Consider the following 25,620-nt stretch of genomic DNA (forward strand, 5'->3'; position numbering starts at 1 on the left):
AAACAGGAAAATTGCTGAGTTCAAGGCCAGCCTAGGCTATAGAGTGAGTTAGAGGCAAGCTGATAGCACCTGCTGCTCTTTCAGAGGGCCCTGGTTCAATTCCCATGGTGACTACAACTCTAGTTCTGGGTGATACAATGGCCCTGTTCTGACCTGTGGGCGTCCTACATACATGTACTACACATGCATACTTGCAGCAAAATTCTCCTACACATAAAATAATTATATATATTATATATCTCATAACTCACTAGACATGATGGCACATTTCCTGTAATAGCAGTACAAAGGAAGCTGAGGTAAGAGAATAAAGGTCATGGTTAGCCTGAACCACAAGGTAAATTCTGAGGCTAGTGCGCACGCGCACACACACACATATACACACACAGTAAGACATCTCAAACCAGAATTTTAAATCGCTGTATAATCTTTCTTCTTGTGTCTTTTTAGTTGTTCTTGAATATTCTTTCACATGATTTTAATGTCACAGAACTGTCAGAGATGGAAATAGTTCATCTCTGGGGTAAGCAGGTAGTGGCAGAAACAGAGAGTCTGTTAAGAAAGGAGACGGGAGGGGAGGGAGTAGAGACTGCAGCTAGGATGTAATATATGAGAGAAGAATGAACAAAAGAAAAAAATGAAAATATAGAGGATCAAAAGTTTAATGCCAAGGTGCTATGCGTTGAGAAGTGACCCAGTGCCCATGTTCTCCTGGATAAAACTCATATATAAATACAGTTGTCATTCAATAAGTTTGAGAAATGTTTTTAAAAAGAAGAGGAAAAGGAAAGAAAGGCAAGGAAGGATTCCCAAGAGTGGAATGAGCCTGAAAGTTGGGGATGGTCCTGGGCTTTATTCCTTTGATGTGTGTTTCCTCCCTCCCTCCCTCCCCCCTCTGTAGCCCAGAGTAGACTTAAGTTTGTTATGTAGCCAAGGTTAGCCTTGAACTTCTGATCCATCTGTTGGGATTACAATACGTACCACCGTACTTGGCTCCCCGTTCCATTCTAGATTGTTAGCCCTGGTACTGCTGTGTGTGTGCCAGCTTGAATAACCATTCCTTCTGTTTTTCTGGGTTTTATCATTATTTGACCTTAATACTAGTTAGAATTGCTGAGCAAAATTTTTTTGTGTGTCATCTTCTCCCTTATACAAGGCAGTTTGTGTTCTTAGCTCTCAAAGTTTCTACTCTCCCAAATAGATTTGTCTTCTCATAGGATGACAATAGAGAATTTGGGACAAATCTGAATTTATAATTGAGAGTTGAAGGTTTTTTCCTTTTTGTTTTTCATTGTTCTAAGGCTGCTTACATGTCTAAAATGGTCTGTGATTAATGTTTTCTTTCTTTAGCCCTGGTCTTCTTTGCTCAGAAATTGGAACAGCCTTGCTGTAACTCACCCCGGTTACATGGCTTTCCTGACATACGATGAGGTGAAAGCCCGGCTCCAGAAGTTCATCCACAAACCTGGCAGGTCTGTGCCTGGAGGGAGGCAGAGAGGGCCCTTCTGACTGGCTCTCAGGGCGCCTCTTAAGAGCTGAAGGAACATCATCCTGTTGGCTCCCCAGTGGCCCAGATTTAGGGATAAGATTGATCTGTCAGAGGACTTGAGTTAATCAAATCCTGTGATTTAGTAAATGTTTTTAAGCAAATCTAGAATGGGGTTTGTTCTAGTTCTTGGGAGTCCCAGTGTATAGGAGCTTGGAAGGCTGAAACAGGAAGATGGTTTGAGATCACCATGAAATATATCACAAAACTCTATCTCTAAAATTAGAACAATGAGGGTTAAATGTCTTTTGCTTCTGTTCTGGAATCATTAGAGAAGTTGATTTTTTTTTTAAATTGAAGACTCAACCCATGCCTGTAAGCATACTGAGTATTCATTCTCCCCCTAAGCTATGCACCAGGCTCTTGAAAAGTTAGTTTCAATTCTTTTCAAGTTAGCATACAAAGAAAGGAGCTTCATTATTACATTTTTATGCATTATTTTTATTCATATTCATCCTTTCCTCCTATAGGAGTTATTCTTAATGGTCTTTTTGATTTTTGTCCCTATCTTGCCTTCTATCAAATACTAGCATATATATTGAAACTTCTGGTCATGTCTGTTCTCAGTTACATCTTTCGCCTGAGCTGTACTCGTTTGGGTCAGTGGGCCATTGGGTATGTTACTGCTGATGGGAACATTCTGCAGACAATCCCACACAATAAACCGCTCTTCCAAGCACTGATTGATGGCTTCAGGGAAGGCTTGTGAGTATCACTTCTTTCTGTCTTCTCTCAGAATCTAGGAACTGGAGGACTTCACTACCTCCTTGTTAATGACTTCTATTGCATGTTTGTTCTACAGGTGAAATCTTAGGAATGTGTTAACATGCCACCTTGCTTTGGCCTTGAGGTTGAAGCAGCCTTGCTCGTTCAAGGGGGGTTCTCTAAGTATGAGATTGGCTTTCTTTGTTGTTTTAGTTATTACCACAAATAATCTTTACCTCTTTTTCCAAATAACATAGTTTTAAAGCCAAATTAGAATTAAAAACTATGCAAGGATCAGGACATTCTTCAGCTGCTTATTAAGTAGTCAATATGAGAGTAATTAGATGTTCCAATGACAGCAGACCTTGGTAGCCTTTAACCTAGTTTTAGTCTGGTTCAGCAGTTCTTCTTCAGGCCTTGGGCTTTTGTGATGTATGCTAATATTTATGGCTAAGTTCTCGCTTCTGAATTATTATTCCTGTAGGAATTCAAATTCATTTTCAGTCAATAAACACTGAAGATATTGCTATGGGTATCAGAAAGTGAACTGTGTTCTAAAGTGACTAGGAACATTGGTTTTCTGCTATGTATCATCTGCATGGGCAGGAAGACCTGCTGCTCCTAATACTGGAGCAGTCTGCTGCTAGAAACTACTTGTAGATGTCCCAGTGGCTTCATTTGCTTCCCATTACAGCGCTTGTAATTGGCGTAGCATGGAGTTGTTAGTCAAAAGCAAATGAAGGCCAGGGAGTGGCAGCATGCACCTGTAGTCCCAGCGCCCCAAGAACTGTGATTTTGAGTTTGAAGCCAACATAGGCTATATAATGAGGCCCTCCCTTAGTAATTGAAACAATATTTATGACTCGTGGCCATCCGTTGAAAATACAGGCTGACAAACTGACCCATCTGCTAGTTGTTTTGAAATAACCTGCACTCCAAGGTGATAGTTACTTGGAAGTTTTGTTTAAGATAGGGTCTCACGATGTAGCACTGACTGGCCTAAAACTCATGTGAACCTGACTGGCCTCCAGCTCAGACTTGCTTTTCTCTGGTTCCCAAGTGCTGGGATTAAAGGTCTGTGATATTCTTGTTGCTATTTATGTATATGTTTTGCCTGTATGCGTGCTGAAATAGGCACCACTTGTGTGCCTGTTACTTGAGGAGATCAGATTTGGGTGCTGGTAATCAAATTTGGATCCTCTTAGCTGTAGTGGCACAGACCTTTAATCCCAGCACTCATGGAGCTAAGGTCTCTTGAGCTTGAGACCAGCCTGATCTACACAGTAAGTTCCAGGACAGTCAGGGCTACTTAGTGAGACCCTGTCTTAAAAACAAAAACAAACAACAACAAAAAAAAACACTCAAGTCCTCTGGAATAAGCAGCCAGTGCTCTTAACCAACGAGCTATCCCTTCAGACCCTTGTTCTTTGTTTTTAAAGTGTGGCAGTTCTCACTGTCTGTTTTAGCTTGCACTGATAAATCAGCCTTGCTGAAACCCCAAGGATGACTTACATTTGTCTTTTTAAAGCTATTTGTTTCCTGATGGACGAAATCAAAATCCTGACCTGACAGGTTTATGTGAACCAACTCCTCAAGATCATATCAAAGTAACCCAGGTGCGTTTTGTTTTATAACTATGTATTGCTGGAGCCAAACTTTTGGATTTAATCAATGAACTCTAATATATAGTCTAAGTAATTGCAGCAGCTAGATCTTAAACCATTGACTAGTAAATGAGTGTGAGTATGTGTGTGGGGGGTATTGTGTTGCATGTGCATGTGGAGACCTAGAGTCACCATCTGTTACCCCCTCTTCATCAAACTCTTTTGAAATGGTTCTTTTACTGAACCCAGAGCTGACTGATTGGCTTGGGTTGCTGGCCATCAAGCCTCTGGAATCCCTTTGTCTTTGTCCCCTAGTAATAGTATTACAGATGTCTATCACCACAGCTGGCTTTTAGGTGGGTACTGGGGATCTGAACTCAGGTCCTTGTGTTTATACAACAAGCGATTTTTCTCCTGTCCTTGCCATGTCTTAAGCACCTATTGTGGCATTTTAATTTGAGTAAATTGACAGTTTTGAGAAAATTGACAGTTTTTGGTTTTCCTGTTGCTAGCATTCTGTCGCTCATTCAACACATTCTTTCTCATTTTTTCTTTCACCAAAGGAACAATATGAATTATACTGTGAAATGGGCTCCACATTTCAACTATGTAAGATATGTGCTGAGAATGATAAAGATGTGAAGATTGAGCCCTGTGGACACCTCATGTGCACATCCTGCCTCACGTCATGGCAGGTATGGACGGTCCAAACGCTTCATTTTTCCATGTGATCATTCTGACACGATAAATAGAAAGGATTATGTGAGTTTAGTCTTTAAATCCCCCTCTCTTCTTGCTTGCCTTCTCCCATTTTGGATTTTCAAGGTAGTGCCTCATTTAACCACTGCTGGCCTCCAGATCAAGGATTTGACCTCAAATTCTTGTTCCTTCTGCTTTGATCTCCCAAATGATGATTACAAGGGTGGGACTCAGTGCCTGACTTTCCTTCTTTTCTCGATTTTTTTCCCTTAAAGATTTATTACTTTATTTATTTAATATTAGTACTCTATGTAAGAGTCTTAAGAGGGCATTGAATCTCACTACAGATAGTTGTGAGTTACCATGTGGTTGCTGGGATTTGAACTCAGGACCTTTGGAAGAACAGTCAGTGCTCTTAACCGCTGAGCCATCTCCCCAGCCCCCTTTTCTAGCTATTTTTCTGGACTCCAAGACATGCTAAGTATGCACATTACCTCTGATCTATATCCTTATTGGCTATACTTTAACCTCTGGGAACTGTATCTTCTAGTAAATAAGTATCTGTCACTGTCATCTGCTTCTTCTGCAGGAATCAGAAGGTCAGGGCTGTCCTTTTTGCCGATGTGAAATCAAAGGTACCGAGCCCATCGTGGTGGATCCGTTTGACCCCAGAGGCAGTGGCAGCCTATTAAGGCAAGGAGTAGAAGGTGCTCCCTCTCCAAATTACGATGATGATGATGATGAGCGAGCTGATGATTCTCTCTTCATGATGAAGGAGTTGGCAGGTGCCAAGGTAAGGGGACATTACCTTGGTAAGGGGACTCTAACACAGCTTGGTGTTAAAGTGATGTCTTGTTCAGCATTTTTATTACTGTTATAATACATTGATGGAAAGCACAGTGAGGAGGAAAGGATTTTTACAGGTTGTGGTTCATCATTGAGGGGAGTCAGGGCATGCACTCATGGCAGTACCTAGAGACAAGAACATATAGATACACAGGTCATAGAAGAGTCTTGTCTTTACTCTCTTGAATGCTGAGATGAAAGATGTGTACCACCATTCCTGGCCTCAATCTCCTTTTTTATAGGACCACCTGCTGGAGGATCACATTCACCCACTCACAAGGGGCTGGGAACTTTCAAATCAGCCATCCAAACAACCAATCAGATCATCCAGCCAATTAATAAGATGCTTTTCAGGCTTGCTAATAGGCCAGTTTTATGAAAGCATTTCCCCGTCGAGGTTCCCTTCTCTCAGATGACTCTTTGTGTCAAGCTGACACAAAACTAGCCAGCCTAAGTGATGTCCTAGCATGTCTAAGACCCTAGATGTGATCCTTACCCTAAGTGATGTCCTAGCATGTCTAAGACCCTAGATGTGATCCTTACCCTAAGTGATGTCCTAGCATGTCTAAGACCCTAGATGTGATCCTTACCCTAAGTGATGTCCTAGCATGTCTAAGACCCTAGATGTGATCCTACCCTTGCTAATTTATTCATTAATTTTTGGCCAGCTGAATTTGTGACTGGACATATGCTTACTTGCTGTTATTTCTGAGGGTAGAAACTTAGAGGACTTGTATGGAATACAACTTTAAAGTTTTTTAATAAAGACTTACAGGCGTGCATTATCCAGAAGCTTAGGTCACTGTAGAGTGTTGGGTGGGACCAGGAATCTCAGGTAAGACTCTCAGGGAGGGACCTAATAGCTTGTTTTTTATTCTTTTTTCATTTTTTAAGATTTTATGTATGAGTATTTTACCTGTAAGTATGTCTGTGCAACATGTGTACACCTGGTCCACATGGTCATCAAAAGAGGACATTAAATTCTCTAGAACTGGAGTTGTGGATAGTTGTTAGTTGCCATGTGGGTGCTGGAAATTGAATCTGGGTCTTCTGCAAGAACAAGTGCTCTTCATTACTGAGCCAAATCTCTAGTCCTAATAGCTTTCGTCAGGAAGACAATGTAGATGCAGGTGAAACACTGTTTAGCACGGGGAGACAGTGGATGCTGTTTCATATGGTTGGGCATATGTTTCTTAAATATTACATATCTTTGGTAAAAAGAAAGAAATGAAGGCTTGTTGGCACATGCCTTTAATCCTAGCACTCCAGAGGTAGAGGCAGGTGGATCTCTGAGTTCCAGTCCAGCCTGCTCTACAGAGTGAGTTCCAGGACAGCCAAGGCTACCCAGAGAAACTCTGAATTTTGTAGAACTTACAGAAGTCTTTGTTTCTGTATTGCCACTTGGTTATCTGCGGTGGTTTGAATGAGAATGCCCACCTTGAGCTGGTGCATTTGAATACTTGCTCCCCAGCTGGTGGAAGGATTAGGAGGTGGGGCCTTGTTAAAGGAACTGTGTCTCTGGGAGTAGGCTTTGAGTTTCATACACTAGTATCATTCTCAGTTACCTCTCTCTGCCTTCTGGATGTGAGCTCTCAGTAACTGCTTCAGCACCATGCCTGCTGCCGTGTTCCCTGCTGTGATGGCCATGGACTCAAACCCTCTGGAACAGTGATCCCCACATTAAATGCTTTCTTTATGAGTTAGCTTGGTGTTGGGATTTGTCACCCCACAGTTCATTAGTCTTTCTTAAGGAATATATCGTTTTCAGACTTAAGCACATTGGTATACTGTGTAGGTCTGTCTGGGTTGAATTTGTAGCAGAACTGTGGGGTAAATGCTGTGGCATTTACACTTTATGAGAGCTGTGGTGATAAAGGGTGTGGTGGTATGTACTAAGGAGGCTGAGGCAGGACAATGCCTCCTACACACAGACACATACATAGAAATTCAGGCCAGCTGGGCAGTGGTGGCTCATACCTTTAATCCAGCACTTGGGAGGCAGAGGCAGGTGATTTCTGAGTTCAAGGCCAGCCTGGTCTACAGAGTGAGTTCCAGGACAGCCAGGGCTACACAGAGAAACCCTGTCTCGAAAAACCAATAAACAAACAAACAAACAAACAAATAAATTCAGGCCAGCCTAGGCTACACTGAAAGGCTTTTAAAAAAAATAAAATAAAACCTTTGTTAGTACTGAGGAAAATAATTAAGGGAAGGTACGCATAAGAATACCACAAAGATAGTAGTTTTAATTTCATTTCTTACTGAATGACAGATAAGTAGTGTTTCTTTATTTTATTCTTTGTAACTTTCAGTTTATTTTGAATTAAGTTTTAGAAGTTATTAAAATCACACCATAGAGGTGTATGAAAGCTAGGGGTCACCGGTTCTTCACACCCTGGCAGCTGTCATTTGTTTTGTGTATGTGTTTTTCTGAGTTGCACCTTGAATTGAGCCCGGGTGAGGCACTGGGCCCCATCATTGATTTGATATTTTGGGTTTTTTTTTTTTTAAATATATTTCGGTTGAATAAAGTGATGGCTTGTTTTCTTCACAACCTAACTTTTTCTTGAAATAATTATTTCTCTAGTTTTCCAGAGAAATAATGTCAAGTTGGCATCTGTCCCTACCAAGTAAGCTGTGGTCTAAAGCATCTTCTCCAGAAGCTGCGCTAAAAGAGCACTGCTGTAAACACACTGTATTGTAGTAGATAACACGTTAGGTGCAGTGTTGTGACGTGAGGGGTCACCCGTGCTCTCTCTGCATCTGGACTGTCATTCTCTAAATGTCTGCCTTCCTGTCATCCTGAAGCTTTCCCTTTCCTTTCCTGGGATATGATTGGGTCTCCTAGTTCAAAGACTCATTTCTTATATCCCAGATTTTCTTTTTTCCCTTTTTGAGGAAAATATGTCCTTAAAATACCTTTCCAGGAGCCTGGTAAGATGGCTCAATGGTTAAGAGCATATGCTTCTTGTTTGGAAGACCCAAGTTTGATTACCAGCATTGATGTCAGGCACGTCATAACCACCTGTAACTCCAGTTCCTCAGGGGCCCAGCTCCTCTGACCCCTTTATGGTCACCTGCACAAGCATACAGATGCCTACACATAGATACATATACATATTAAAAACGGTAAAGCTAAATCTTAAAAAAAAAAAACCTCTATAAAAGGGTGAAATGGTAATCTTTTTTGGGCCTTTGATATCATAACATTTTTATCAGAACTTTGGTGAGCTGGATAAATTTATGCCAGCTTGACACAAACTTAGTCAACTGAGAGAAGGAAACCTTGATTGAGAAAATTTGCCTCAATAGATCAGGCTCTGGGCCAGCCTGTAGGACATTTTCTTAATTGGTGATGGAAGTGAGGGCCCAGCCCATCGTGAGTGGCACCGTCCTTAGGCTGCTGGTACCGAGTGTTACAAAAGAGCAGGTTGGACAAGCCATGGGGAGTAAGCCAGTAAGCAGCTGTCCTCCACAGCCTCTACCTCATCCACTCCTACCTCCAGCTTCCTGTCCTGTTTGAGTGCCTGTCCTAACGTCCTTCAGTGATAAACAGTGATGTGAAAGTACAAGTTGAATAAACACTTTTCTTGCCCAAGTTTGGTTTTCCTGGTGTTTCTTCTTAGTAATAGTAACCTTAACTAGGACAAGTGGCTAGTTGTAGGATTCTAGTTACACGTGATTTAAGGACTCTTGGTGCTCTTCCAAAGGACCTGAGTTCAGTGCCTGGTGTCCTTGAGAAGTGACTTGCAACCACTTACACTGTAACTCTAGCTCAAAAGGATCTGGTGCCCTACTCTGTCCTCTGTGGCCACCTGCACTCGGTTGGTTGACATTCATTCGTTCACTCAGACAGACACACACAGACACACACACACACACACACACACACACAAAATGAAAAAAAAAAAAAAAAAGAAATAACTTTTTTTCAGCTTACCCCTAAGTCCCAGAGCTCCATGGACTTGTGGGTCCGAGCTTTGCTCTTTCATTTCCTTGCTCTTATGCTGTGGGTCATGGCGCTTACTTTTCTTGTTTCTTATCCAGTTTTCATGTTTGCCCTACCCTTGGTTTCTTAGAAAAGTGAAGGTGTCACAGTGCCCAGCTCAAGAAGCTTATTATCAAAGTCAGCTTTCAAATTGATAAATAGAATAAGAGAGAAGCTGCAGATGTGAAGGTCTTTAGAGGAAAGCAAGTGCTGGACTAGACACTGGTGGCTACAGATAATATATATATATCTTTTGTCCTTCAGTTTTATTTACCTATTATTATTTGTGTGTTTGCGCATGATTGTGGGGGTGGGGTGGGGAGATGCCATGGCATTGCAGTGGTCAGAGGACAGTCTGTGGAGTCAGTTCTCTCCTTCCACCGATACATGCCTTCCAGGGCTCCAGCTCAGGTCGCCAGACTTGCAGAGCAAGCATGTTTACCTAGCTTCAATCTTGACAGTGTCCTTTTTTCCTCCAAAGATGAAGAGATATATTATAGTAATTTTAAAAGTTGTAAGGTGGGCTCTCTGTGGTAGAACTGCCCTTCTAAATGAATCTGCCAATAGTCTGCCTCTGTGATTGACAATGCCTGCTTATGGTGATTACAGACATAGTCCAGGGTTATGACTCTATATCTGAGATTTTAGAGATCATAGGACCCAGAACCTGTGATCACATAGTATCTGCTGTCTGTGCCTTTAGGATTGAAAGATGCTCTTCCCTAAACAACAGTAACCCACTAACATCTCATCGGTTCTAGGTGGAAAGGCCTTCCTCTCCATTCTCCATGGCCCCACAAGCTTCCCTTCCTCCAGTGCCACCAAGACTTGACCTTCTTCAGCAGCGAGCACCTGTTCCTGCCAGCACTTCAGTTCTGGGGACTGCTTCCAAGGCAAAGCATTAACCATTTCTGCACTTTGCTGAGCCTCTGTTGTGTATTAGAGGTTTTGATTGACTTGTTTCCATCTTGTTTCCATAGGCTGCTTCTGGCTCCCTTCATAAAGACAAACCATTGCCAATACCTCCCACACTTCGAGATCTTCCGCCACCACCTCCTCCAGACCGGCCTTACTCTGTTGGAGCAGAAGCAAGGCCTCAGAGACGCCCTCTGCCTTGTACACCAGGCGATTGTCCATCTAGAGACAAACTGCCCCCTGTCCCCTCTAGCCGCCCAGGGGACTCATGGTTGTCTCGGCCAATCCCTAAAGTGCCAGTAGCTACTCCAAACCCTGGTGATCCCTGGAATGGGAGAGAATTGACCAATCGACACTCGCTCCCATTCTCATTGCCCTCGCAAATGGAACCCAGAGCAGATGTCCCTAGGCTTGGAAGCACATTTAGTCTGGATACCTCCATGGTGAGTCCTAAATTTTTAACCATTTAGCCTAGTAGTATTTGTGGGTGGTATTTAATTGTCAAAAGTGTTTTGTTAGGCTGGGCATGGTGGTACACACCCTTCTTCCCAGCACTTGGGAGGCAGAGGCAATTGGATCTCTGAATTCAAGGCAGCCTGGTCTACAGAGTGAGTTCTAGGGCAACCAGGGCTGCAGAGAAAACCCCCTCCCTCCCCTAATGCCAGTGATCAAGTGGGAGTGTTTTAGCAGAAGGGAATAGTTAGGTTGAGTGGATCCTTTAGAGAGCATGAAATGATTCACTAAGGCTTGGAAGCAGGCATTAGGTGAAAAAGACACGCGCGCTCTCGTAAACTGATGGATTTTGGGTTTAGGTATAGATTTATTTATGCTAGAAGTGATATTTCTTTGGACAACTTACTTATCTCATCGTTTTTAGCATTGGAATGAAGAAGGTATTTCCTAGCTTTTCCTTTCTGGCTCTCCCACCTGATATTTTTTCAGAATCAGAATCCATAAGCAACAATTCTGTCAGAGGTGCTAACCCTTGTATTTGTGAGGTCCATGTTTATGTTAATATTATGATTTTTTTTTCAGCAAGTTTAGTAAGAGGAGATACTCAGCTGTAGGTGAGAAAGAGAGATTTTTTTCAGGCCTTTTCTTACTTTGCAGAATATGAATAGCAGTCCAGCAGCAGGTCCAGAGAGTGAACACCCCAAAATGAAGCCTTCCTCGTCTGCCAGCGCCATTTACTCCCTGGCTGCCAGGTAAGCACACCTCATCTGTAATGCATTCTTTTTTGTTTTGTTTTGTTTTTCACTAGACACAATCTTCCTAGGCAGACTATGATGGCCTCAAACTCACACCAGGTTTATAGAATGGTAAACCTGGTGTGGTTGGTGCATACCTGTATCCAACATACACTAGAGGGGCTAAGGCAATAAAATTGCTACAAATTTACAAGCTACCAAAACTTCTCAAAACAAGTAAGGGGGCTAGACAGTGGCTTGCTTGTTTTGATATTTGTTGTTCCAGAGAAGTTGTGTTAGGTTCTCAGCACCCAAAGGGGTGCACAGTCATCTGTAACTTCAGCTCCGGGGGAGCTAATGCCTCGGGCCTCCTTGGGCACCTGCAGTCATGTACGTATACCCACTTGCACACGCTCATGTGTTTCATGTTTTGTTATAACTGAAGTTAATAAAAATCTCTAAACAAAAGCCACCTTACAAGTCTCCTACTTTGGCTTTCTGGGTGCTGTGATTTTTGTGTTTTGTCATAATTTTCTTTTCATTCTTTTTTCTTTATACATGTATGTAGATCAACCTTGCTGAGTCTTATCATTTTTATTAATCTTTCTAAAGAATCAGTTTGTTTTTCTTATATTTCTATGGCAAATGCCCTTAATCTTAGCACTTGAAAGATAGAAAGAGCTAGATCTCTAAGTTTGAGGCCATCCTAGTCTACATAGTGAGTTCCAGGACAGCCAAGACTACATAGTGAGACCCTGTCTCAGAAAACAAACACTAGCCAGACCTAATGAGCTAATTCCAGGACAGCCGAGGCTATATAGGGTTGCCCTGTCTCAGAAAAACCAACCAACCAAACAAACAAAACAAAAATGTGTACTGTTTCATAATCAGGAAAACATTATGTAACTACAGAGGCAAGTAAACGCAAGGACCTCTGTTGATTATTTAGAATATGAAGAAAAGGTGAAAGAGGAAAGAAAGGCAGACACTCAGGTTTATTCCAGACCTTGAGGCAGGGTCATTTCTTATGCAGTCAGTATTTTGTCTTAGTCTCCTTTTATAAGGTGGATTAACAGGGTTTGGTTTTGGGGGATTTTTTTGTTTTTGATTTTTGTTTTTTTTTTGTTTTTTTTGTTTTTTTGTTTTTTTTGTTTTTTGTTTTTTGTTTTTTGTGGGTTTTTTTGGTTTTTTGGTTTTTTTTTTTTTTTGTTTTTTTTTTTTGGTTTTTTTGAGACAGGGTTTCTCTGTGGAGTCCTGGCTGTCCTGGAGCTCACTCTGTAGACCAGGCTGGCCTCGAACGCAGAAAACCACCTACCTCTGCCTCCCAAGTGCTGGGATTACAGGCGTGCACCTCCACGCCCAGCTCCAGGGTTTTTTTTTTTTTTTATTTTAATTTTATGTGGATAGGTGTTCTACCTGAATATATGCCTGTGGGCCATATACAGGCGGTGCCTGTGGAGATAAACCAGAAGAGGTAATCAAATCACCTTGGAAATGGAGTTACAGATGGTTGTGAGCTGCTGAGTTGGTGCTGGGGATTAAACCCCAGTCCTCTGGAACAGCAGCTAGTGCTCTTAACCTTAACCACTGAGCCATCTCTGCAGCCCTGCAGGAAGTAGAATGAGAATTATGTAGTATGTGCTGCCACAGCAAGATCTCTGAAGTAGGCCTAAGCATGTGGTCAGTCTAGCATGTACAAGGTCCTGTTTTGATCTCTGCACTGCCCCGCACCCAGCCAAATAAAATGCATCAAGAGTCAGAAGTCTAGGATCTATTCTAGGATGCTAGCAACCAGATTACTTTTTATCTTTTTTTTAGAGTTTTCTGGTAGGAAATATTGAAGAGAAAAGGCATTATACTTTTTCTTTAAAAAGATTTATTTATTTAATGTATATGAGTATACTGTAGCTGTCTTTAGAGTCATCAGAAGAGTGTATCAGATCCCATTACAGATGCTTGTAAGCCACCATGTGGTTGCTGAGAATTAAACTCCATTGAACTCAGGACCTCTGAAAGAACAGTCAGTGTTCTTAACAACTGAGACATCTCTCCAGCCCCCAGTTATTCTCTTGACAAAATATATACTTTACTACCATTTCATATTGAGATTTGCTATACATTTCTGTTAGAAAGCCACCTACTGCTCCATGTGTTGTGTATGTGTGTGCACATGCGCATGCCTTGTAAAAGAAAACTTGTAAAAGGAGCATTATATCAGAGGGCTGTGTGGCTCAGTGGTTAAGAGGGCCAACTGTTCTTCCAGAGGTCCTGAGTTCAATTCCCAGCACCCACATGGTGGCTCACAAACATCTGTAATGGGATCTGATGCCCTCTTCCGGTGTGTCTGAAGCCAGCTACAGTGTACTCATATACATAAAATAAATAAATAAATCTTTTTTTAAAAAAAGGAGCATTATAACAAAGCTTACTTTTTATTTTATTTTATTTTATTTTATTTTATTTTATTTTATTTTATTTTATTTTATTTTGTTTATTTTTTTCGAGACAGGGTTTCTCTGTGTAGCCCTGGCTGTCCTGGAACTCACTCTGTAGACCAGTCTGGCATCGAACTCAGAAATCCGCCTGCCTCTGCCTCCCAAGTGCTGGGATTACAGGCGTGCACCACCACCGCCTGGCTACCAAAGCTTACTTTTTGAGTTATGCTTCCCATTCCAGTTTTAACATTTGGATGAGCTGAAAGGAGAATTCATAGTTGGTGCTTGTTTTCCTAAATACTTGCCTGGGTCTGTGGACGTGGTAGTACCCTAGGTGCTATTTATTTTGTTTTGTCAAATTGAGCTGTTTCAGTTCTAAATCTCCTTCATACTTGAAAGTTTTCCAGCTTAATTCTTTTCTTCTTCTTTTTTAAAAAACTCTTCCAGGCCTCTTCCTGTGCCAAAACTGCCACCTGGGGAGCAAGGGGAAGGTGAAGAGGACACGGAATATATGACCCCCACATCTAGGCCTGTAGGAGTTCAGAAGCCAGAGCCCAAGCGGCCTTTAGAGGCAACCCAGAGTTCACGGTATGCTCACAATACCCCATTTGGAGCCAAGTGTCTTTGCTGTCTTTCACCTGCTCGCTTACTGACCGCATGCACCGTCACCTTGTCAGAAGGAAAGCAGAAAGAGAAATCTAGACCCCAGTGCATAGGGTCTAATGTAGATAAGCAGTTGTATTGTTTCCACAGTGGCCTCCATGGTACTGATATAAAGAAAATGTGTTACTTTGAAAGAATTAGGGTCTAAGACAGTTAGAAACAGGTGAGTCTTCTTAAATTCGCAAATAACAGAATTTTGTTTGTGAAGACCATTGTACCTTTTTGTGATTCAGAGCATGTGACTGTGACCAGCAGATTGACAGCTGCACGTATGAAGCAATGTATAACATTCAGTCCCAAGCACTGTCTGTAGTGGAAAACAGCGCCTCTGGTGAGTAGCCTGTCTTCTACTTAAAACTTGATATGCCTTATGTAGCACCTGTCTGTAAAATGTCAGTACTTGGGAGTCTGAGTCAAAAGAATTGCAAGTTTGAGGCCACCTTGGCCTGCATAGCTAACACCCTGTCTGGAAAGAGGAGGAGACCATAGGGTTGCACTGTAACATTTGGTTGAGATAGCTTAAACCAAGGAGAAAATTATTCTCAGTACTCTTTGTTAAAAGGTCTTTGATTCGTGGACAAGATGGACCCCTGTTTGTCTTTTATTTCCTTTTCAGACACTAGTTCCTGTTTTTTCCTCCTCCCAGGGCCTGGAGATATCTGTTATGGCTGTTACGTGGAGATATCTGTTACATCTCAGTACTAGCAACTCTCTTGTAATCCCATTACATTGATGAAATTCTTGTGTGTGTGTTGGGGGGGGGGGTGCTGGTACTCAGTTCCCATGTTAAGCAGCTTACCAAGGGGAAAATTCAAGAAGCCTTCACACACAGCCTTCTGAGGTGAGATGCACAGAGGAGGCTCTAAAATAGCACTCAAGTCTCTTGCATCAGTAGTTATTAACATAGCAAAAGTGACTGTTGACATGTTCATCAGGAGAGCTGGTACAGGTCTTACTTATTTCTCTCCATAGGACCTCAAATGTTATTTCATCCACAGTGACATTTGAGTAATTGTTGAATGAAATAAATGGTTGTATGTATGAATAAATGGATGACTCTGGATTGAAGTGTTTTGGAAAATGATGTCAGGGGAAGACAATAACTTACACCAACTTTCTTCTAGGGGAAGGGAATATGGCCACAGCCCACACCAGTACTGGTCCCGAGGAATCCGAAAATGAGGATGATGGCTATGATGTGCCTAAGCCACCTGTGCCAGCTGTACTGGCCCGCCGCACCCTGTCTGACATCTCCAATGCCAGCTCCTCTTTCGGCTGGTTGTCTCTGGATGGCGATCCCACAAGTGAGTCTCCAGACTATCTTGGCTAGTCCTGGATTGTTGTCTGGCCTCTGGTTTATAACTGAAAGTCATGAATTTCTCTGGTGTCAGTAAGTCAGTGAGTAGAAGCAGTAGACTATATCCTGTATCTATATATTGGAAAGCTGGTCCTAGGTCCCACATTAGGAGTGAAACTCTGCAGGTGGTGGTGCTTAAACCACAGCTCCTCCTATAGAGGAGGGTAGGGCTTCTAGTTCTTCCAAGTATGCATGCAACACTGGGAATTAGGCTTGATGGAAATGATGTTATGTTCTTTCTTTTCTACACCCTGTCCCACTGTGGAAGAAGTGTGCTGCCCTCCAATAAATGTTTTATGGGCCTGGGCCAGCCCATCAGTCTTTAGTATCCAGGGCTGCTCTTGTACCTGTGACTGCCTGGTAGGGCAGCAGCCAGAATAGCACTTTGGAAATTGAGACATCTTTCAGAACAGCTGACCATCTTGTTGCCCATCTAGGTGGTATCCCCACACAGTCCAGCTTACTGCTTCCTCTCTACAGTTTAAGCTTATTTGTAGGAGTAGTTTAATAAGTGTTTGAACCTGTTGCTAAGTATAACACCCAGTGTGGGTGTTATATGCTTTTCAGAGTCACGGTTGCTGTTAATAGAATGGGTGCATGGCATATTTAGAAGGTCCTTTACTCTGTGATAGGAGTCTAGATCTAAAACCCAGTTTTTAGGGTAGTAGCAGAACATTTACCTATCGTGTGTGTAGCCCTGGGTTCACTGCAGGTTGATAAAATCCAGATTTCTGCCAGGCATGGTGGTTCATGGCTGTAACCTCTGCTCTTGAGAGACTGAAGTGGGAGCACAGCTGTGAGTCTGAGTCCCATCTGGGCTAGAGAGTGAACCCTTGTTTCAGAACAAACAAAAGACAGAACCCAGCCTTTTGACAGAAAAGCGCACACTATTAGTAACTACTGTTACTGCTGTTAAATGTGAGCTTCCCAAGATTTGCAAATGTTTTCTTTCCTTTCTCTTTTAGACTTCAATGAGGGTTCCCAAGTTCCTGAGCGGCCCCCCAAACCATTCCCTCGGAGAATCAACTCAGAACGAAAAGCGAGTAGCTATCAACAAGGCGGAGGTGCCACTGCTAACCCTGCAGCAACCGCCCCCTCACCGCAGCTCTCAAGTGAGATTGAACGCCTCATGAGTCAGGGCTATTCCTACCAGGACATTCAGAAAGCTTTGGTCATTGCCCACAACAACATTGAAATGGCCAAAAACATCCTCCGGGAATTCGTTTCTATTTCTTCTCCTGCCCACGTAGCCACCTAGCACATCTCTCCCTGCCATGGCTTCAGAGGACCCATGAGCCAGGCTCTTACTCAAGGAGCACCTAGGAAAGCAGTGGCTTCTTTTGGAACGTCACAGTGAGGTCTTGCCTTTTCTGTGGGGATCGACACATATGGTCCCAAGATTTCAAAGCAGTGGATTGAAAATGGAGCAGCTAATGTGTTTCATCCTTGTATTGGTCTTAAGAGTGTTTTTGTAGTCCTGCAGTCTCCATTAGGAAAGAGTGGGTTTTTATTAAATGGTAACCTACCCCAGGAACAGCACAGAAAGCAGTAGAAGTGCTGTGCTGTGGCCCTAATTAAGGACTTAAGACTTTCCTGTTAAGGTGTGTGTGTCTATGTCTGTGTGTCCTGTCATTATAAGATTATCCTGCTGTGTGTGAATCCAGGCAGGGAATTAGCACAAGCGCTTCAGGAAGGAATCTCTGAAGACTCCCATCTACTGTGGTATTGCACCTAGCCCTGCTGGATATTACAACCTCAGTCCTCCCCTTTGGCTTAGGTTATCATGTACTTAGCTGTGTTTTATATTGTTAGAAAACCCCCTGTCCTTTCCCTTGGAAACTCCTTACTCCACTTCCTCCTTATTGGTGTTCTGTAGACTTGCTGTGACCAGTCTTACTGAAACCAAGCAGTTTATAGGATGGTCTTTCTAATGTGTGATGGTGTTGGTTTGTTTGGTAGATTAGGTGGGAAGGAACGTATTATTCTGTGGTTACAGTTAATAACTGATGCTATCACCTAACACTGGTTACTCCAAAGTGCAGTTTCTAGGAATGTTTAATTTGTTTTTGTTTTTTTTTTTTTTTTAAAAAGAAGTTTCAATTCTCCTAGTTTCCTAAAGACTGGTTTGAGATAGAGGCCTTCACATACATTCCGTGTCCTCCTCAGGAAATAGCCTGTGGGAGTCTGTTGCCTTGATGCCAGGTATATGTTTCTGATGCAGGTCATGAGTCTTTCTACCTAACAGGAACAGAACATTTTTTTCCAGGGTGGCTTTCCAGCCTAAAACCATAGAGCTTTTAGGAAGCGTCAGTCATATATACTATTTAGATTTACAAAATAAACAGTAAGGACTTGTTTGTTTAGTCTTTCTTGCTAGTGGTTAACTTCAGCTTAGGAATTTCTCCCTTGAGTAGGAGCCAGGTCAGCCTTTCTCAGAAATGGATTCTTTCTTTGCCCTCTAAGGAACGGAAATAACACCCGTGAGTGTGCAGCATTTGCAGATAACAAGCGCTTTCTCTAGATTGATACGCCCAGTGACTTGGTTGTTCATGTGCCTAGCTTGTGCTTTGGAGTGGTTTCTCTTTCTCTCTCCTTGCCTTTTTTATTGGGTCCTAGATATAACCACCATGTCATCCATCTACAGTATTTAAACATCATTCATTGAAATTCTCTAGTCAAAGGTAGGACAGTGTAGTAGTTTGTGTATTTACAGGTTCATCAAGGAGATCTAGAGTTGTTTTGGAGACCTGTTTCTGAGTCGTCATAGTGAGCTCGGGTTCAGTTTGTTCTCAGACTAGAGTCTTGCTGTCTTCTCAGACAGCATTGCCCTTTCTCCTGTGAGTACAAGCTGCTTTCACAGGAATCCTCTCTGTTCTTTAGATCCAGACAGAAATGACCCACCAAGAATCTGCTTTCTTTCCAGTCTTAACATCTTTGCAACTAAAATTTTTTGAACTCTTCTTTTAGTTTCTAGATACTTCAAGGCTTGGATTTTATCCTCTTGCCTTAAGACTATTCCCAAGGCAGATACTATAGTACTTTATATTGACTTGCTATTGTTACCCAGTGTCTCCTCCGCATAGCATTGAGCAGAAAATAATAGCTTATCATCCACAAAAAGCTTGTGACATCCAGTTTTGTGTTCATTTGAATATTGAAAGCCTAGGCCAGGCTTGGTGGCACTTGTGAGATGGTAGCAAGATAATCAGGAGTTCAGCACCAGCTTAAAGCTCCTCGAAACTGTCTCAAAAATAATGGGTTAAAGAGACGACTCTTCAGTTCAGAACAAGTGTTCTTACAGAGGACCTGGGTTTGGTTCCTAGCACCTGTATGAAATATATAAGCAACTCACAACCATCTGTAACTTTAGTTCAAAGGAATCTAATGTCTTCTTCTGTTCTCTGTGGACACCAGGCACACATTTGATGTGCATGCATACATACATGCAGGCAGATCATTAAATAAATATATATTAAAAATTTTAAAATTAAAGGCTTTAAAAGAGAACTAGGGAAAAGCTACAGGCTTCTAGTCTGCTGGGGTCTTATTTTCCTTGTAGATATTGCCTAGAATCTGAAGATCAAGAAAACAAAGCATTGGCTTGTACCTTTTGCCTTTTTTGTGTGTCTGAGTATTCTCTGGAGGCTAAGGATATAGCTCAGTTGGTAGAGTGCTTGTCTAGCATTCACAGAGCCATGGTTCAGCCCCCACACTGCACAGAGCAGTGTGCTAAGGTACACCTCTTAACCCTTAGCACTCAGGTGGGGACAGTATCAGAAGCTCAAGGCCACTTTTGCCTACATAGCAAGTTTAAAACTAGACTGGGCTTCATGAAACCCTGCCTCCAAAAGAAAACAAAAACCAAATCTGCGGAGATTACTGCCCATACTATCTAGGGAAATGACAGTTTTGTCCCGCCCTCTGCTGAGCACAGTGTGAGCCCTGAAATGGGCATGTGCAGGGTAGGTGGGTGTTCAGTCCCTAGGCTAGACAGGCACAGCTGTGATTGACATGGGTGTTGGTTTATCAGACGTATATCTGCAGGCATTAAGGTTTGAGGCCATTGTGTGTAGCCTTTGCTCCCAGGATACACTGGGGCCCTTAACCAGTATTATTAGATGTCCTTATGAAGGTTTCATGCCACTCATTTTGGATAGTCTCCAAAATTTGAATTTCTTCTTCCTGTGAGGGCAAATTTCCTATTTTTCATTTTCCATTTGTATGGCAAATTTTAATTCTTTGGCTCTTCCTCTGAGTTTACCTAAATCTGCCTTTTCATAAACAAGCTTTATTTTGAGTTTTGCTATTTTTGGCAAGCCCACCCCCTTTCCCTGTTTTGTTTTACAATTAGGAAAACCTTTTTAACGGTTCTCCTTTTTCTCAACTTCATTAACCTATTTTATTCAACACAGGCCCTTGCTCTCTCCCGTGTCTTTGTGGATTGCTTTACATGCCATCTTATTGATGCCATGACTCCAGGCAATAGTCCAGTCCCAGAACTGGATATTCTAGCTGTCCCTCCCACTGTCCTTCTAAAGTGAAAATGGTTTTAAAAACCTGTGGGTTCTGAAGTATACCTCTTCTAGTGAACAGACTGGGCAGCTCATCATCTCAGCTTTTGCATGTTAATATTTATTTAAGCAGCAAATTGACCCTGGCTGCCCCTTCTCCATATCCCACTTCCTCCTCTCAGCCCTGCCCTGCATATTCTGCCATTTTGTCTTTCTCTTTCAATTCTCAGACATGCCTGTCACGGGACTACAATGTGTGATAGTAGTACTGGCATCTGTCAGCTGAAATGAATGGAAGGCACTATTCTTCATATTTAAAATATTTATTTCCTCTTTAGGAAAGTAAGATATGTTTTATGGTCCAAGTATCCAACTTACAAGTTAATTTTTGCAGCACAACTTGCTTGCAGACCAAACCAGGGACCAGCAGTGCTGTATATTCCTTTTATGGCACACTTAGCAAGATTTAGTCTTTCTGTAACAATTAGCTGTGTGCTAATGCTGAATGTTCTCCTACCTCACATCATGAGAATCAGAAGGCTACTACTGGCCTTCTCAGACCTTCCTTCTTTCTGTTGGGTTTTCTGAGTCTGGAATGATCTCTCCATTGAATAGAGTATTCCAACCAGTGTCCTGGCTACAGATGTTTGAGTGATTACTGTGTGTCAGAAATGTCAGCTATATGCTCTTTCCTGCCACCTCATGGTGGTTTTCTGGTGTTGGGAAGTTAAGTTTGAGTCGTTCTTAACTCTTTTTTGCATTTGACTGTGCATGTGTTTATCCACAGCTCTCTTATGTAGACTGATCTTCCCTTACAGAACTGTTCCACTTAAAACTGGCCCACGACGCTTCCATTAGTCCCTGCTGTTTTCCTGTGACTTTACTAACATTTGAGAGATTCTGTTGTGTATACCTCATAGATTATCCATTTTTGCTACAAAGTTTAGTGCCATCTCTTCAGTGGGTGCAGAGGCCACTGACTGAGATGCACAGCAAAGCACTAAATGTTTAAGCTGAACTTGCTGCAGTCTCCTTTCCAGTCCAGTGCCTTTTCTATCTTTTTACTGAGCTGCTTCTGTCCCCAGTCCTCCTTGTTGGAAAGATTTTATTTTACTTTTCTGGGACTTTCACCATCTCCCATACAGTTTGGAGTTTTCTTTTTCTGTTATTTAACAATCTTTCTAAGTAATTTTGTCTTAGAAGGGGTAAAGGGGTTGGAAAGGGTGAAGAGATTCTCAGGATGCTCTTGTAGGAGCTGGTGAGGAACTGAGACTGGATTCTGTCCACATAAGCCTGCCCAGAGCAGCTTATTAGAAGTCCCAGAGCATCACTGTCAGTGTTATCCTCTGGCACTTGAAGTTTCAGAATGCAACAGAAGTACTCTAGCACTACACAGAACATCGGGATGCAACCTTGATCTCAGCCCACACACAGTCAGTCCTGTAGGAATGGATGGAAGATTTGGTTCTTGTATGTTTGTGGGCTAGAAAACTTTAGACTTTGTCCCTCTTCCTGTTCGACAGCATATACATGACAAAGCATGTTCCCTAGTCCTTGAGTTCATGTGATTGTTTTATGAATGCAGTTCTTTAGAAAAACTCAAGAATTCCTGGAAAGAACAGGAAAAAAGTTAACCCTGCATATTAATTCCATGGGCTAGACTGGACATCCTGAGGGGGACTGTGCTTAGCCTGTATCTCCTGAGGCTATCTGTGCATTGACCTGGAAATCATGGAACAAGCCTGTTTTGTTGGCTCTTGGGAAGTAGAAGTAGGAGAATTATGAATTTTAGGCCAGCATTGGATCTATTACAAGCTGAAGACCAGACTGGACTCTCTGACTGTCTTGCCTGTTTGTGGAGAATATTTTCTCCTCTTGTTTCCAGCAGCAGGGAAAGCAGCAGCGGCAGAATCTGGCACGTGCATAGAGGTGCTCTCTTCAAGTGCACATCATTGATGGAGTGGTTTTATGACCAGTGGGATTTTCGGCTCTTCCACTGTAATTTCCTTTAAGTCTGATAGTTTGAAGGTGCAGTCTTTCACGGTGGGGCAGTCTTGAGGCAGGACCATGAGATAACTACTGGTCACATTGCGCCTGCAATCAAGGAACAAAGGACAGCTTGGGTGTATTCTTAAGAAAGAATATGCTCAGCAAGAATAGCGATTTGAGGGCCCTCCCCCCACCACCACCACACACTGAACCATATAGGGAGAACAGAGAAATTATGGTGAACTGGGAGCTTAGGAGAGATATGCAAAGGAACTTCCACAATAGAAGTACAGCTGCTGTTCTGCTCTTCATCCCTGTTTTTAACTTAGAGTCACTATCACCTTTGCTGCTTCTTTTCTTCTCCTTAGGAGTCTCAGCACCCGCGATTGCTTTCCTCACTCTGGAGTCCACCCTTCTGTCCTTGGGTGGCATTTCTTAGCCTCCATTCAACCTCGGGTCTCTTTGATGTTACTCAGAGTGCTGATCCTGGCTTCCAATGTAGCTAGTATCTTTTGGCTTGGCTCTCTTCTGGTTTTAGTACTGCATACGTGTTCATTCTGTGGGCTCTTGACCTGTCTTCTGCATCCCCATCCTCTTTGTCTTCCTGTAGGAGAGCCTACTGATGTTCTTAGCTTTACTTTCCTAGGTACCATTGGGACATTTGCTAGAATAGGGATATTTTCAATGTTGAATAGAGATTGTTCTTGTGTGCTTCTTAAACAGGCAAGCTACCTATATCTTCTCTATCTGGTTGCTTTTTCTCTAGTCCTGTTACAAGTGTGGTAGGTTTGGGTTTTATTTGTTTGTATGCTTTATTTTTGTTTTTTCTTCTCTATCTCTCTTTCTCTCTCTATCTCTCTCTCTCACCCTCCCTCCCTCCCTCTCTCTCTCTCTTTCTCTTTCTCTCTTTCTTTTTTAGGTGTTGGGGAAGTAAAATTATGCCTCTGCTTGCCTGAATCATTGGAATCCCATCTTAGAGCCTGTCCTGAGTTTTAAGGCATTTCAAACATACTACCCCACTTTTAACTTCTAAATATTCGAGTTATTTGGTATACACAGACGTAACCTACTAATCCAAAGATACACATTGAGGCACATAGGAAGGGCAAGGGCGGGTCATCAGATTTGCATTTGACGTCCAGCCTAGGCTCCTGAATGAAGCAGCAGAGGGATGGTAGTGCCATGTGCCTTCACAGTGTCCCAGGAAATCTGGGTTGGTTGCAAGAGAAAGTACCAGTATTTTTGGTTCCAGTACGTAGCACAAGAGTTGAGATGGAGACCTGGGGACAGGGGGAGCCCTGCACATTGCTTTGTGTCGGATGGGGAGGCCATGGGGAGGGGCCAGCTGCTGACCAACAGCTGCTTGCAGATCTTGCAGCCTCATTTTTAGTGCTTGGGGAAAATGTGGCTGACCACTCCTTGTGTTGTACAGAGTCCAGGCTAAGTGTCAGCCTCAGATCTCCTACTGATCTGGCAGCCTAACAAGTTAGCAAGAGTTCTGATCACCTGCCCCTGCATTCCTGAGTCAGTGCTACAACAGAATGTGAGAGGCAAACCTCCACATTGCCTTCAGTTTCCTTTCCTCTAACTCAGAATGGAGGCCAGTGAAGAGGATTGCTCCATGCATGCTGTGCAGCAGGCTCGCACTGCCTCCCCACGTGCGCCCTCAAGTGGGAGTGTGGAGCCTGTGCCACTCCTCCCCGCTACCTCTTACCCAGTAGTGGAGAGGGTGACCGTGTTCTGGCTGTATGTATTTAAGTGGCAAGTAAATTCGGGGCCCTACGCGCTCTCTCTCCTGCTTTCTGGGCTAGTGAGCCTGCCTTGCAGGGCATGAGAGTAGCCACCTCCTGACCTCCTCCGCAGCACCCTTAGGTGGGAAGTCTGACCTCTGCTGAAACATGCTGCACATGGCCGCTGGGAGGGGCCTCCCACAGCTGCTTTCTGGCTGTGCTGACTTGGGAGTTTTTAACCTTATATATCTTTTTCCTTTATTCAAAACAAAACAATTTTTAGCACACTGAAAAAAAAAAGCCAAATGTTTTGTGCCTTTCTAAGGCAGCGCTGTACCCCAGGCTGCATCTTAGGACTTAATATGGAAATACCAGAGTCTGAGCTCCTCTGCCTTGAATATCTTTAGCCCTGGAGTTTTGGGGACAAGGATGTCTGGCTAGAGAGGTGGCACATTAGGTGCCTATACTCTCCTTTCTCTGCCATGAGGCTTCACTGGAAAAGAGCAACCTTTTACTCTGGCAGCACTTGGTTGGTTCCAGGCAGCAGTTAGTGTTCGGAGAACTGCTCTGGGCGCCCCCCCTCGCCCCCACCCCCGAGAACAATGCCCTGCAAAGCAGAGCTGTAGGGTGGACTCTTCTGGGAGGAGGAAATGGTTCATTTATTGTCTTTTTGTTTTTGCTGGATCTTGAGCCAGCTTCAACCTCCTGCCTCTCCTTAAGACTTGGCTGTCCTTTCTTTTGAAGGCTTCCACCATAAAGCATTAAGTGGCTGGTGCCCATCGCAGGGTCTACTTGCACCCAGGGAGGGGCCACAGAACCTGAGGCCTGTCGGTCACACTGTCACAGGTTTCAACCACAGATTTTTGTGCCCTCCCCTTCCTCCTGGCTCTCCCGTCCCTGCTAACAGAGCAGGGGTGGAAACAGTTCTCTTCAAGATCTGCCTCATTCGAGATTTTTAAATTCTTGATTTGGGTGGGACAAGAGAGAACTTGATATTTTCCCCAGAATAGAGTCCCAATTTGTATATCAGTGTTAAGAAAACAAAACACACACTTAGGTGAGAGTCTCATGGACTATTTTTAAAATGTCATTAATATAAAAGATTTCTATTAGCAGTATTTAATCTCATAAAGAGCAGACAGGTAATACTCCTGCAGAGCAGCGGAGCTTTAAGACGTGTTCTCCGGTCCGTGTTGTTTTGCCAGTGTACTGATGTGTAGAGGTCTGTTATACTAATTAGAAGTCTGTTATACTAATGTTATTTATTAATTTTTTTCATTTCCATACAGTTAACTAAAGAGCTTTTTCAAGCACCGTGTCTGTAAAAAAAAATATTTTTAAATAAAATTTCTTTTGTTGTAGCACACTTGAGTTCTGGCTCATCTGGGGTTAGGGGGAATTACACAGGGCAGCTTTGGGACTGATGGCAGTGATGCAGATAAATA

At 42.8% G+C, this 25,620-nt stretch overlaps 1 protein-coding gene across 4 annotated transcripts in view; it reads left to right on the forward strand.

Annotated features, from left to right (window-relative positions):
- Positions 1-25,536, forward strand: part of Cbl (Cbl proto-oncogene) — an 85,113-nt gene extending 59,577 nt beyond the window's left edge. For 3 of the 4 annotated variants that reach the window (XM_052188579.1, XM_052188581.1, XM_052188582.1), the window contains exons 5-16: positions 1,351-1,472; positions 2,114-2,251; positions 3,780-3,867; positions 4,419-4,550; positions 5,144-5,347; positions 10,150-10,281; positions 10,369-10,746; positions 11,414-11,508; positions 14,373-14,513; positions 14,822-14,919; positions 15,713-15,892; positions 16,911-25,536. In XM_052188579.1, the coding sequence (XP_052044539.1) occupies positions 1,351-1,472; positions 2,114-2,251; positions 3,780-3,867; positions 4,419-4,550; positions 5,144-5,347; positions 10,150-10,281; positions 10,369-10,746; positions 11,414-11,508; positions 14,373-14,513; positions 14,822-14,919; positions 15,713-15,892; positions 16,911-17,203 (2,001 nt within the window). In that variant the 3' untranslated portion in view covers positions 17,204-25,536. The remainder of the gene's footprint in view (positions 1-1,350; positions 1,473-2,113; positions 2,252-3,779; positions 3,868-4,418; positions 4,551-5,143; positions 5,348-10,149; positions 10,282-10,368; positions 10,747-11,413; positions 11,509-14,372; positions 14,514-14,821; positions 14,920-15,712; positions 15,893-16,910) is intronic. The other variant, XM_052188580.1, reaches the window with a different exon arrangement.
- Positions 25,537-25,620: the final 84 nt, after the last annotated feature.

Source organism: Apodemus sylvaticus, chromosome 7 (assembly GCF_947179515.1).
Source record: "Apodemus sylvaticus chromosome 7, mApoSyl1.1, whole genome shotgun sequence".
Lineage (NCBI taxonomy): Eukaryota > Metazoa > Chordata > Mammalia > Rodentia > Muridae > Apodemus > Apodemus sylvaticus.